Source organism: Schizosaccharomyces pombe, assembly GCF_000002945.2.
Source record: "Schizosaccharomyces pombe strain 972h- genome assembly, chromosome: II".
Taxonomy (NCBI): Eukaryota; Fungi; Ascomycota; class Schizosaccharomycetes; order Schizosaccharomycetales; family Schizosaccharomycetaceae; genus Schizosaccharomyces; species Schizosaccharomyces pombe.
The window spans coordinates 2,861,479-2,873,527 of record NC_003423.3 but is presented as its reverse complement, the minus strand read 5'-3'; the positions used below and the strand labels follow the sequence as shown (position 1 = coordinate 2,873,527).

The following is a 12,049-nucleotide window of genomic DNA, read 5'->3' as shown; positions in this document are numbered from 1 at the left end:
TATTGATAAAATAAATATCCATAAAACACTTTAAGAGTTAATAATCATTTTATTTTTTGTTTAGACGGCTACGTCAAATTTTAGGTTATTGTAAATATTCTTTGATTTCTCATCGCTTTCCGTAGTAAAGAATTAGACAAAAGCGATTTTTAGAAAGAATAAGCAAAATAAATGTAAATTTGGGTATTTTATTAGAAGTAAAGGAAATAGAAAAGAGTGTTGCAAGTGTGAAGATATATGCAAAAACTAAAACATATGTAAAATTATGGGATAAAGCCAAAGGAAAGAAATGAATAATGCAACAAATGTAAAAAATTAACCATATCTTACAAACTTTTATGCTCTCAATAGGACATTGGAACACTTCTAAGAAAGAGAATTCCAAAGCACACAAAAAAGCTTAATCTTTCTTCTCGGTGGGTTTGGTAACAGAAGAGGACTTGTCATTTTGAGAATTATCAGATAGCGTAGTAGCTTTGGTAATTGTACTATTATTAGTAGGTTTTTGCTCATTGTTTGTATCGGTTTTAAGGAAACGTGTAGCATCTAGTATTTCAGAGGCTTGTGGGTATTTACCTTTTTCTTGAACCCCATGGACAATATCGGTAAATGACTTAACAAACGATTCATTTTGAGCGTTCGGTACTGGCATAGCAGATGGGACTTCTGGTAAGCCAAGTTTATGCCTTATGGTGGATGAACGCAAAAATGCCCCTTGAAATACACTGAAGACATTGCTAGGAAACCAATACATAAAAATTGCCATAGGAAAATTCATAGTGAATAGTGGACTGGCAAGGCAAAGAAATCTAAAAAATTTTTTCATTGAGGGAGACATAGCAACCTTATTACTTCCAGTTTCGCTACCAAGCTCTATATTGAGCAGCATAAGAAGGCCGTTTGCAACCGGAAATATGTGTAGAGGATCAGGCTGGGATAAATCATTAACCCACCAAAAACCACCATCAGTGAAACCCTCTACAGGTACACCCGCCATTGTCTTCAACGCGTAAAAAAAGCTAATAAACAGAATTCCCTGAAATACAGGAGCAGAAAGCAAATTCAAAGGGTTAACATTGTTAACTTTATAAAGGTTTTGGATTTGAGTGGTAGCTTGCATCATTAATTCGCTGTTTCCTTCAGCCTTTGCTTTACTCAACACACTCATGTGTTCAGCAACCTTTGGGTTAATGATAGCGAGCTTTGCGGACGTTTTCATCATCTTTAACATAATAGGAAATACTGCAATTCTCATAGCAACAGCACATGCAGCAATTGAAGCCCACCAAGGAAGGCCGCTCCAAATATGAAGCGTATTAAGGCCGTTTTGGAGGATATTATGAGGTAAGAAAGAAAAAGATGCTAAGACGGAGGACGACAATGGCAGACTAGGAGTGTAAACCACTTTCTCGGACCTAGATTTGGGGAAAGAAGTCGAAGAGTTGTGAATTTTTATTAAGGAAGAAGTACGCTGATTTCGGCCAAGCTTAGCAAAAGAGAAATTCTTAAAAAATGTATTATGTGTGTGGATCTGGCGAATCTTCGCTCCTTGTGTAGCAATCAAAAAGCATGATACCGAGTAATGAGATTTCGAAGAAAACTTTATTCCTCTTCCAATGACTGAAAACATGCTTGATTAATAGTGAAGCTCGAACTTCAAGGATATATGTTTTTACAAATCGAAGAACCAGCTAATGTTTATCCAAGATACCCAAAAATAAAATGAAGCGATTAAACCCAAAAAAACATATAAATAGATCCAAAATCCTCTAATAAAAATTTAATTGCAAGTTAAAAGTGGGTAAATTAACTGGTAAAATAACCTGAAAAGGTAGTAGAGATATTGAAATTTAGTTGTGTGCGCGTTGGCACACGGTGTAGTGTGGTATCTGTCGTTATATAAGTAAATACATACTATTTTTTGACTATTTATAATTAGATTGTTTCACACAGTTAAATCTGACACAAGCGTCAAAGTCAACAATGAAAATAAACTAGCAAAGCGATCGTTTGACCAATAATGACATTGGTTTATGTTACAAAGAAGTTAGTGATACATGTGTTTTTTGATTTAGAAGTTATGGCAAAAGCGGTTATTGATTCTAAAGAGGATATAAAGATTTAAGCGAGTTCTCTTATTTTTTTTTTTTACATTTCCTTGGTATATTGAGAAACGAGTCTTTGGTTAAACATGAATAGAATATGACTATAGTACATGTTTAGTTATAGTGAGTAATAGTGGATATTAATACTAACGAATTGCAGTGACAATACTTATGAATTGTCAATATTAATGAAAGATAACGATTTATCGTTATACTGTCAACAAATTTAGTATGTGTATTTACTGCAATAAATTGGCAATACTGTACGACATCATAGTACCGTATGTCCTACTTCCTAGCTGTGCTACTTTTGTAAAGCCAAATTGGAATTTAAGTAAAGGCTTCCATTTATAAAATTGTATTTAGGTTGTTAGCATTACCTAACATTTTGGACTATACCAGTTACTAAAGCTTTTAAAGACAATTTCCGACATCGAACAGAAAGCATATTTTGCAGAAGTTGATTGCTCTTATTTCTAAAGGCGTGTTGTGAATTAAAGCATTTCCTTTCTCAAATCTAAACTTTCATATTTAGCATTATATTGTAATCAATGGGATCCGCGGAATCCAAGTTAGTACTCGTTTTGTTCGGTATTTCGATTACTAATGCCTTTTGTTTATAGAATTTCTTTTCGTCATGCAATCCTTGCTTCTTTAAATACTAAGCCCGAGCGTGAAATTTACGAGTTTGTAAGTTGGTACACTTTGGAAATTGTTAACATAGCAGTTATTTACCTGCAACTTGACTGAAAATGATGTTTTCAGTTTTATTCTTGCTCAGGACATACGCATTTGCAGGGATAGCAACAAGTTTGACAATTTAGCCATATTGTTGCAAGTTTGTGTCCTTAACATCGTTTCAATTCAAAACAAGTTTTCAGAGCAGTATCCTTTAAAAAAGAATGCTTTACTAAATAGCTTCCTAATTCTTACACGGCTGTTACCATATCTCTATGAATCTACTAACTCCAGCAATTGGGTGCGCACGTATTTTCAAAAAGACTTCTCTCAAACCGTAGACGATTTAAAACCACTACTAAGCGAGTTGGGCTTAAATTACGAAATTGAATTACCGAACTCTTTCTCTAACTTGACTTCTCTATTGTCGTCAACTTTTCAGCTTTGCTTTCAACACGAATTTACTGTTTCAAAATATGCCTCTTCAGAGGAGAGCATATGGTTGGTCAATTTGAAATTTGAAGTATGTTCTTGCTAACTTCTTTCTTCAGGTCAGCTGGTATTGCTATCCCTGAAATTGCTCATCCACCTTCGTATGATCATCGACTGCATCAGTCCCTGCTTTCCTGCTTTCTCGTAGTTCTCCTTTCAAATACTTTATACGATTCTATCGGTATGTAGGTTTTTGTTATTAATACGGCGGGCTAATCCTTAGATGAACTTGACTTCTCAGTGCTCAATTCAATTGTTTCGCTTGATGCTAAAGATATTTACATTAGGGTTATATGCTCATTTGTTAACACTGTAAGAAAAGACAATTTTTTAAACATATTTCTAATTCTCAACTTTTCTTTAGGGGTTTATCGATTCCACAAATTGGTTCCTAAACTCATTCAATCAAAGACGCAATAGTCTCCAATTATACTCATCTTGGTTCATTATTTTGATACTATCTGATGCTCGTATAAAAGAAAATACGCATTTGTATGCTAATGGTGAAGGTCAACATATCAAAAACCATCTGTTAGAATTGTTTAAAAAACTTCATCGTACACAAGACTTTTTGATTATTGCTGAATCCATTAACAAATTTCTTTCAAACCCTTTAAAAAAAGAGCGTCAAATTATAACATTCATGGGGGATTTTAAGCGCTGCGTTGTTGAAAGCTTATGTTTCTTATTTTTATTACTTACGAATCAGCCTAGATTTACAGATGAATTGGTCAATTTTAAAAGCTCTAACGAAATGATGATGAACCTCTTATTCATTCATGTTAAGTATTCTGGTGATACTGAAAATTCTTATATGTCATCTCTTGCGGGTTACTGCTTACAGCAATTAGTATCGCATGAAAAATTGGTTAAAGCTGCCTGCCATATTGACAAATCATTAATTTCTCCTTCTCCTTCTTCCCAATTTCCAGTATTTGACACAAGCGTTGCTATTTATGTTATACAGGTACTTATTCATTATACTTCCATTACTTACAATAGGTTCTTTGCACTTTGGAAAACCCCAGCAGTATTGAGTACAATATAATATCTAACATATTATTTTCTATTCCAACGATACCATTGAAAAACGCGTCCCCAATTGTTGAACTAATATCCTATGTTATGAAACCAGAATTTTTTATGAAAAGCCAACAAAACGCAAGTGATTGTAAAAAATTGCTTTCAAGCTTCCTTTACTTTTTAATCAATAATTTTAATGGTATTTGTTCCTTTTTCTTATTTAGCTTTGTGTTGACTTTTTAGATAACCTTCATATTATCGAGCTCTTGCAAAAGGATAAAAGAAAATTTGAACCGATCATCGCATGGTCTGAAACCGAATTTAGTGAATTTTTTGTAACTTCGAATATTTCACAAAGTGCTTTGGACAATGGACTTGTCGATCAGGCCGGACTGGACGAACAAAAATGGGTACGATTTTGAGAGCATGGATGTATATCTAATTAAATAGTACGAAAAATGGTTTCATGATTTGAACATTCCGTTACTTCGTAAGTGTTTAACGCTGCGAACTGATAAGAATCCGTTCATCGAGCAGCCTGATGAACCAAACGTAACGAAAAAGATTTACAGAGTCACTTATACTGATGCACTTCAGCGTTGGAACCTTGTTAATATTTGGCGGCATATTTTCAAAGAAACCGTGACGCTGAATTCTGGAATTTCCTGTCCATGGTATGGGACCAATGTAAAGTTATTCACCGTTAGAGAAGTACGCCAACCTACAATCCTTCAGTCTAGATCTCTTGGAGAATTCCAAGGTAGACTTTTTTCGTAGCGTTTTTAATACTGATGAATTTTCACACCGCAAAAAAAGTACATAAGCATTACAAGTGCAGCAATTTTTATAAATTAATATATCTCATTAAAATAATTATACATTTAGAAAATTCTCGGTGAAAGCATCAGTTTTTTCAGAGCTGTCATCCAAAGAAAACATAGATGCAGATGTTGCCATATCCCCTAAGGGAGTAAATACGTCAGTACCAAAATACAAATGCTCACCGCAAGAAACTTTTTGTAATCGAGACACGTCCTGCGCGCTCAACGTTTTACTAACAGCAGCTTTATCAAACTTGGAATTATTCAAGGTGTATCCAGAAGAGCCTAACTTTGGGTCGGTTTCTACTTCTTTGCTAAACCCGGATATGTGGTCGGGATGCATTCCATTTCGGGGCCTTAGCTGCCAAGGATAAATGCCACCAGATTGTTCCATACAAATGGGACATGTAAATTTGCTCACACTGTCTGCAATTTCATTGTTTAAACCAACACAATCATAATGAAATCGACGCTCGCATATTGTACAGTCAATGAAAGAATCACGAGGCGAAAACTCCTCCCCGCAAAGGCAGCTTGAATTCTTCTCCTTTACTAACGTTACGAATGCAGGAGATCCCAGTTTCCAATTTTTCATCAGTGAAACATGACTTTCATTCTTATTGTTGGCATCTGAAATATTCGTACCATTTTTCTTGGGGGATTTCTCAGACTTCGATTTCGTTTCAGCCTCTACCGCTTTCACATTATTAGAGGATTTCTTTTCATTAGAAGATTTCGGAGGTGCAATTGCCGAAGCTGGTAACAAACCTTCAGCAACTTGTTTCATAATTTGGCGTTGACGCTTAGTAGGCCTCGGTTTCCTTGTTGACTTTGACTCTCCAATGATTGGTGGTGGATTTGGGGCTATAGGAACACATTCATGGAGTTTTTGTCGAAATAAGTTAGTTTCATCTACTAACAAAATTTCTGCTCCTTCCATTTTTCTCAAGTAAAACCTGGCCAAAGGTACTTCGGCCATGGTAAGGCCAAAAGGGTTATGAGCTAAAGCTTGCATTTCTTGACGAAATTTTGAAGCCAAATCCACTACTTTCCTCAGAGTCTCAGTTTCTTTTGGCTGAAAGGGTAATAATTTGACATCTTTATATAAAGATTGTAAATCTTCTAGCTTAGGCCTATTGGATAATCGAGGAATTTCAACTCTATAATCACATATAGGGCACGTGAACTTTTCATCCTGTCTCAGCTTTTTCTTTGACATTTTCAAACATTTAGCATGATACCATTCATGACAAATTTCACATTCTATCATTACGCCGCTCTCTGGAAGTCGGCAAAAACAAAAAATACATCCCTTTTTTTTCCTAATTGTTAGTCTTCCCTCTGAATCGGGACTTGTTTCCCTAGATGCTGGTTCCATAGGTGGACCAGGTCGATCGTTAAGAGAAAGCGATGCAGAATTACGCTTTTCCACATAATCTAAATGTTGGCCAAGGATCTCTAAAGGTGCGTTTGCCTTTCCAAATAATCTTTTTCCGCGTCTGATCCATTCGAGAACCACATCATACATCTTCTGTAAAGTAACAGTACTTTCAGAAAGTATTGGAAGTTTCTCAGCACTTGCCAAGGCCTCTTTTACTTCGTCTATACTTGGTCTTAATGCAAAATCTTTTTCCTGTGACCTTTCACACAATGTAGCAATTTTGTTTTTAATTTCCTCAGCATTGTTTAAAATCCCCACAACCTTACTAAATAACTCTTTATTCACACACAAATTCATGGCTTCGTCCCTCAATAAACTGAGTTTATCGTACGATATATTACTTTTTGAAAGAGTGTCATAGACTTGGTTTTCCCATATCTCGGCTCTACCTTTCATTGCTTTTGCAAATATCATATAATCATTATCTTCGGGTATGCCCGCAGATACGCCATATGTAATTAAACGTTCCAAGTCTGAATCAGTGGTACGCGTTGTTTCAAACGAGTAAAACATATCTAGCCATTCAAATTGTATTAAATATTTTTGAATGATACCCAATTCTGGGATAGTAAATCCAAGTAGTTCAGCTTCAGTCAATAGTCTTTGGCATGTGTTTTTATCCAAAGGGCCGGAAAAAGAGTTAATGAGACGATTTCTAAATTCTAATAAATCAAATGCCTTTTGTTTCATATTTTCAATCTCTTGGCAAGTAAAGGCCATAGATCTAGAAGTTTGTAGGACTTTAAATAATACTGCAGAATCTTTCAAATTGGAAGTATTATTCCAATGGTCATGAGCTTTAAAGAGAGGCGGCTTCTTATCTTTTTTTCTCTTTAATGAAGCCACCTTCAAACATTCATTAACAGAGTCAATCCAACTGTTAGCGTTTTGTACAAAATCACGCAAATTGACTGTTTCGGGGGTAGTCAGCATAGCTTTCTCAGCGTCTACTAACAGTGATTTAAGAACCTTTAACTGCGGCTTAGGGCTAGTGGATAAAACTGATCGAAGTCTGTTTGTCCACTCCTCCGGTCCCCTGATTAATGAAACAAATCTCTCGGCCAGATTAGACAACTCATGCACGTCCCACCGATAAAACAACATCCATGATGTGGCATTGAGTGAAACTTCTTTAACGCAATCTCCTAAACAAATAAATTTCTTTGGCTCATGACATTGCATAAAAGATAAAAAACAAGGTTGCTTACAATTTGAGCAGCGAATTTCTAATGGGACACTCGATTCAAGTTTCAAAGCTTGTATATTAGGAACCAACTTCATAATTTCGTTTTTAGACGCAGATTCATTAGCAATCATATCTTCAAAACATTTGATAAGCCATTCTGAAGAAAAACAAGGATTTTTAGAAAGCACCATAGAAATAATAACGGCTTCGTAAGAAACGGAGGATGGTATTCGCATAGATTTTAAAACTGAGATTGACGAATTCAGTAAACCATCTTTTATCCAATTGACAGTAGCGAAATTTACAGACTCGAAAGAACTGAAGCCTTGATGGAAACCCATATGATAACTGTTTGGTGAGACAACTAAAAACTCGTTTGGCCGTAAATCAATTGCAATTGGATGAAACCCATTCTCAATTAAAGATGAGGGAGAAACAATAACAGGTAATCCATTCGACCTGTTAAGGTCTTCCATGGTATATTGAGGGTAAGAAGATATTAAATATCGTTCAAAAGCGTCGGATTCGTCAGGTGGAAGCACATACCAAGTAACAGTATCACCAAATCGATGGTGATGTAAAAGTCCTGTAGACAAGGATGATTTCGTCCATCCATGAGTATAAAAAACCATACCTATCGAGAGACGTGTAATAGTCAAAGAAGAAAGGTCCGAAAAGGAATAATTAAATAAACAGGGGTTTTCAAATGGTAAATTGTGCAAATTCCAAGGCTCCGAAGAATACTTTTCTAGAGGAAAAACTTCCTTTGAGGGTAGGGAACTTTGAATTGTTGAGGTATAGGCCTGACTGAGACCCTCGAGCTCTAAAGGGGCAAAACCTGAGTTAGATTCAGCTAAAGATGACCAATAAAATAGCTCAATATCATCTTCCGTTAAATTTGTAAGCTTTGAGCTTGAATTCCTTTCCCCCAATGTGTTAAAAATCTCTGCTGATCGTTCCTTTAAAGATGAAAGTTTCCATTTAAACCCCTTTCGAGGATCATAATCACTGATGTTGAACTTGCAAGCGTCGCAATACCAATCCTCTTTAGGAATCGACGTTAAAGGGGGATCTAAACAGGAAGTATGATATGCCGCTTCACACCCATCACAAAGTAAAATGGTTTCCGGATTCTTGTCCAAGCCACAATACTCACATTGCTCTCCTCTTTCAATAAGAGGTCGTTTCAAACTCGTAGAGCCGTTGACCTGGATGGTTTGAACAGGAGATTGAGCAGAAGTTTCGGGTATAGGGGATTCTTGCTGAGCTGAACTACGAGTGTTTCTAATTTTCCGAGTTGAGCTCTCTGATCTTTTTGATTTGAATGATGGCGATGAATCCCTTTCAAATGGTTTGATGTATCGATCATAGCAACGAGTGAGAACCTGCCTCACTTCTTTAGTATCTTCAAGACGCAAATAGATTATGACTTTATGTAAAATTTCATTATTTAATGAAGAGCCGGAATTAGTAAACTTTGAGATTGCATTACGCAAACGCAAAAAATCAACTGGGCGATTCCCGATAATCGGTGGGTGATAAAAATATAAACCGCGACTTTCATGAAATGCTTTAAGTTTCTTAAAATAATCATAATTTTTTTCATAATTGAGACAACCTTTATTTAAACATTGGCGTTTTGACTGAAACTCAAAAGCGCCTTGATCAAGAACAACAGGTATTTGCCATCCCTCAGGTGGCAGAAGCTTAATTGCTCCATTTTTGAAAATTGTATGCCAATTATCTAACAAAAATTTAAAGGGATCAGTCATGTTCGAAGCATTCAACTGCACTGACAGTCCAGTTGAAAGTCCAAATGGCCTATTTGACGCGCGATAATTTTTGTCATTATGGTCACAATCAAATTTCAGATATGGTAATGAAAAGTTATCTCCTAGCTTTCTTATTTTCTTCTCTCTTCCTGATCCCATAGAATTATGTTCGTGCCACAAAAGCTGGCATATCATGGAAAACGGAAAAGTGCATAATCAATATACATGGAGAAATATTTAGAAATGCAACACCACCCTGTTTTAAAAATATATACCAAAAAATTTTACAACTTTTAAAAAATATTCTAATAAATTACATAAAATAAAAAACGCGTACATTGATGTATTTATCGTCGATAACACACCGTTATGGGATCGACACGACAGTATTAGGTGGAAGTAGTAGCTTAAAGCTTCAGATCGACATTAACGTAGGTACAGCTAAGCAAAACGTACTTTAATTAGTACTCCCTGTCGTGCTATGGCTGGAAGATCCACGAGAAAAAGATTTTATGCCAATTTTAAAAGTTTTTAACCTAAGGAAGTTTCCGAGTATAATCAAATCCAGTTAAAGCTTGACAATATCCTGATACATTATCCTGCGAACTAAGGCAGCACATATACTGTATAACTTGAAGCATATCGCTGTCAAGGTAGAATTTATGGTTTCTTCACAAGAAAATGAAATTTGCTGGTTCCTGCCACCAACTAGTAACACGAAGCACATCCGTTTTTATTCATAAATTTTTGCTTTGAGGAACAAAACAGTTGAAATTGCATTAAGACATCAATTAGTAGCACAGAAAAATCTATTATATGTGATTCCAGCTGCATACTTTAAAAGTTCAAGTAAAATTGAATATCATTGAGTAATAAAGACAATACAATAAAGGCTAAAACTTTGAAAAAGTTATATTTCTTTCATGCAGTCATTAATGCTGTTTGAATTGAAGAGCCAAGTGAATTTTCCATGATTAAAAAGAAGGATAGAAATTGTCGACGTAAATTTAGTGTCTTTTACTTTTTTTTTCATTAGCGATCATGCTTCCAATATAAACAAAGTAAATTGTAGGTAATGGTACTCTTTTAGCGAGATATTAGGAGTAAGGAATTTCAAACAGAAAATGTAAGGCTACACTATTGTAAAATAAGAATATTTTATACGATTACCACGACTCGTAAATTGGGATAAAGGAAATGTAAGGTAGAAACTTTCGAAGATTGGTTACAACGAATCCATCCTTTTAGTATAAACCAATATTTCGACGAAGATATAATTTTTTTAATATTTAGTATCCTTCTACATTACTAATTATTTGCCAAATCAGTTTAACACATTTTTCTTTTACAATACGTACTTCATTTGATGCAAAGTTCACCGTGCAATGATCAATCAAGGGCTTTTTATTCGTGTTAACAATTTTCAATTACTTAAAGCTAGTTTAGCTTATAAGAAAGCATCAAATATTCTCACTTTCCCTCCTATTCGTACTTCTACTAAACATGGCGGTGGTTCATCGAAAAACACAGGTGATTCTGCTGGTCGTCGTCTCGGCATAAAAAGGTCTGAAAACCAATTCGTTAGGGCTGGTGAGATCCTAATTCGACAACGTGGTACAAAATTTCATCCCGGAGATAATACCGGTCTAGGTAAAGATCACACAATATATTCTCTTGTTTCCGGATATGTTAAGTTTTTTCAAATGGATGTGTCTCTTCGCAAACGGAGGAAATACGTCGGTGTTGTTTTTGACAAAGAGACAACGTTACCAAGGCCCAAAGATGAACCTACAATTCGCCGTGTCAATAAGTATATAACTTCTGCTAATTCTGCTCAAGTTTCATGAAACCATGCGGAAACTCTCATCATCATACCTGCAATGCTCACTATTTAGAGATACTTCAAAAGGATATACTAATAATTACATGCATCAATGCCTTTGGATTTCCTTCAACTTAAGGTTGCACGAAATAACATTTTCTTCTTTTTATTATTTATTTAAACTCCCGTCACGGTCATCGTAGTTTATTACTGTCTAATGCTCAAAAATGTGAATGCATGATTAAATTTATAACTTATTTTGTTACTTTGTCTTGGGCGTATACAAGTTTGCGTATATGTCTTTCTTTTTCTACTGATTTATGCTTCTATTTTTTTCCACGCGAATAATTTGATAATTAAGCATTGTATATGTTGTTCTTAAACTTTCAAGTTTTTTCAACAAATATTTATAATTCGTTTCCAAAAAGTTAGCGTGTAAAAATCGCATTTGCCACGGTTTAAAAATCATTAAAAAAAACTGAACTTGTACCATATTATCTTTTCTGACATAGAATTCAGAAAGTTTTGACCAAACATACAGAAGGTTATTCTTTTTTTACATTTCATTTAAAAATTATTTTGGGCATTTTGAAGTTAGACTTTTAAGTATATCACCTACTATATAGTACCACACCTACTACAACGCAGTGCGTTATATTCCTTTATGTGCAAAAATTGTTGCAGTGTGCTGAGAGGTTTTATTGTTCGG

The 12,049-nt window shown here is 35.1% G+C and overlaps 4 protein-coding genes and 6 long non-coding RNA genes across 10 annotated transcripts; 6 read left to right on the top strand and 4 right to left on the bottom strand.

The window, feature by feature from the left end:
* Nucleotides 1-34: 34 nt before the first annotated feature.
* Nucleotides 35-1,812, bottom strand: oxa102 (translocase Oxa101). The gene has a single exon (NM_001022096.3). The coding sequence runs from the start codon at nt 1,628-1,630 to the stop codon at nt 401-403; it is 1,230 nt and encodes a 409-aa protein (NP_596177.1). The 5' UTR covers nt 1,631-1,812; the 3' UTR covers nt 35-400.
* SPOM_SPNCRNA.5861 lies at nt 1,064-1,723 on the top strand. Its single transcript, NR_195212.1, has one exon. It is a non-coding gene; the product is annotated as a non-coding RNA (long non-coding RNA).
* A 142-nt stretch (nt 1,813-1,954) lies between the features above and the next one.
* On the top strand, nt 1,955-2,276 carry SPOM_SPNCRNA.5860. Its single transcript, NR_195211.1, has one exon. It is a non-coding gene; the product is annotated as a non-coding RNA (long non-coding RNA).
* A 161-nt stretch (nt 2,277-2,437) lies between these two features.
* Nucleotides 2,438-5,115, top strand: SPOM_SPBP19A11.07C (uncharacterized protein). The gene is made up of 9 exons (NM_001355791.2): nt 2,438-2,676; nt 2,729-2,795; nt 2,833-3,284; nt 3,335-3,456; nt 3,499-3,587; nt 3,640-4,242; nt 4,278-4,497; nt 4,542-4,708; nt 4,749-5,115. Exons 1-9 carry the CDS (start codon nt 2,657-2,659, stop codon nt 5,073-5,075), a joined length of 2,067 nt encoding a protein of 688 aa, NP_001342979.1. The 5' UTR covers nt 2,438-2,656; the 3' UTR covers nt 5,076-5,115.
* On the bottom strand, nt 2,490-3,508 carry SPOM_SPNCRNA.5859. The gene has a single exon (NR_195210.1). It is a non-coding gene; the product is annotated as a non-coding RNA (long non-coding RNA).
* Nucleotide 5,116: 1 nt separating the features above from the next.
* lid2 (Lid2 complex histone demethylase subunit Lid2) lies at nt 5,117-9,720 on the bottom strand. The gene has a single exon (NM_001022094.3). The coding sequence runs from the start codon at nt 9,711-9,713 to the stop codon at nt 5,172-5,174; it is 4,542 nt and encodes a 1,513-aa protein (NP_596174.1). The 5' UTR covers nt 9,714-9,720; the 3' UTR covers nt 5,117-5,171.
* On the top strand, nt 5,251-7,200 carry SPOM_SPNCRNA.1557. Its single transcript, NR_150447.1, has one exon. It is a non-coding gene; the product is annotated as a non-coding RNA (long non-coding RNA).
* Nucleotides 9,718-10,722, bottom strand: SPOM_SPNCRNA.1555. The gene has a single exon (NR_150445.1). It is a non-coding gene; the product is annotated as a non-coding RNA, possible alternative UTR (long non-coding RNA).
* Nucleotides 9,953-10,410, top strand: SPOM_SPNCRNA.1556. Its single transcript, NR_150446.1, has one exon. It is a non-coding gene; the product is annotated as a non-coding RNA (long non-coding RNA).
* Nucleotides 10,723-10,767: 45 nt separating the features above from the next.
* On the top strand, nt 10,768-12,049 carry mrp7 (mitochondrial 54S ribosomal protein bL27m). The gene has a single exon (NM_001022093.3). The coding sequence runs from the start codon at nt 10,904-10,906 to the stop codon at nt 11,363-11,365; it is 462 nt and encodes a 153-aa protein (NP_596173.1). The 5' UTR covers nt 10,768-10,903; the 3' UTR covers nt 11,366-12,049.

What these genes read in the sequence shown, in the direction of transcription:
- oxa102 (NM_001022096.3), bottom strand. Translation starts at nt 1,630, where the DNA reads ATGTTTTCAGTCATTGGAAGAGGAATAAAGTTTTCTTCGAAATCTCAT.
- SPOM_SPBP19A11.07C (NM_001355791.2), top strand. Translation starts at nt 2,657, where the DNA reads ATGGGATCCGCGGAATCCAA. An exon ending in TCTTCAGAGGAGAGCATATG is followed by an intron (nt 3,285 to 3,334) that starts GTTGGTCAATTT and finishes TTCTTTCTTCAG; the next exon opens with GTCAGCTGGTATTGCTATCC. An exon ending in GACTGGACGAACAAAAATGG is followed by an intron (nt 4,709 to 4,748) that starts GTACGATTTTGA and finishes CTAATTAAATAG; the next exon opens with TACGAAAAATGGTTTCATGA.
- mrp7 (NM_001022093.3), top strand. Translation starts at nt 10,904, where the DNA reads ATGATCAATCAAGGGCTTTTTATTCGTGTTAACAATTTTCAATTACTT.
- lid2 (NM_001022094.3), bottom strand. Translation starts at nt 9,713, where the DNA reads ATGATATGCCAGCTTTTGTGGCACGAACATAATTCTATGGGATCAGGA.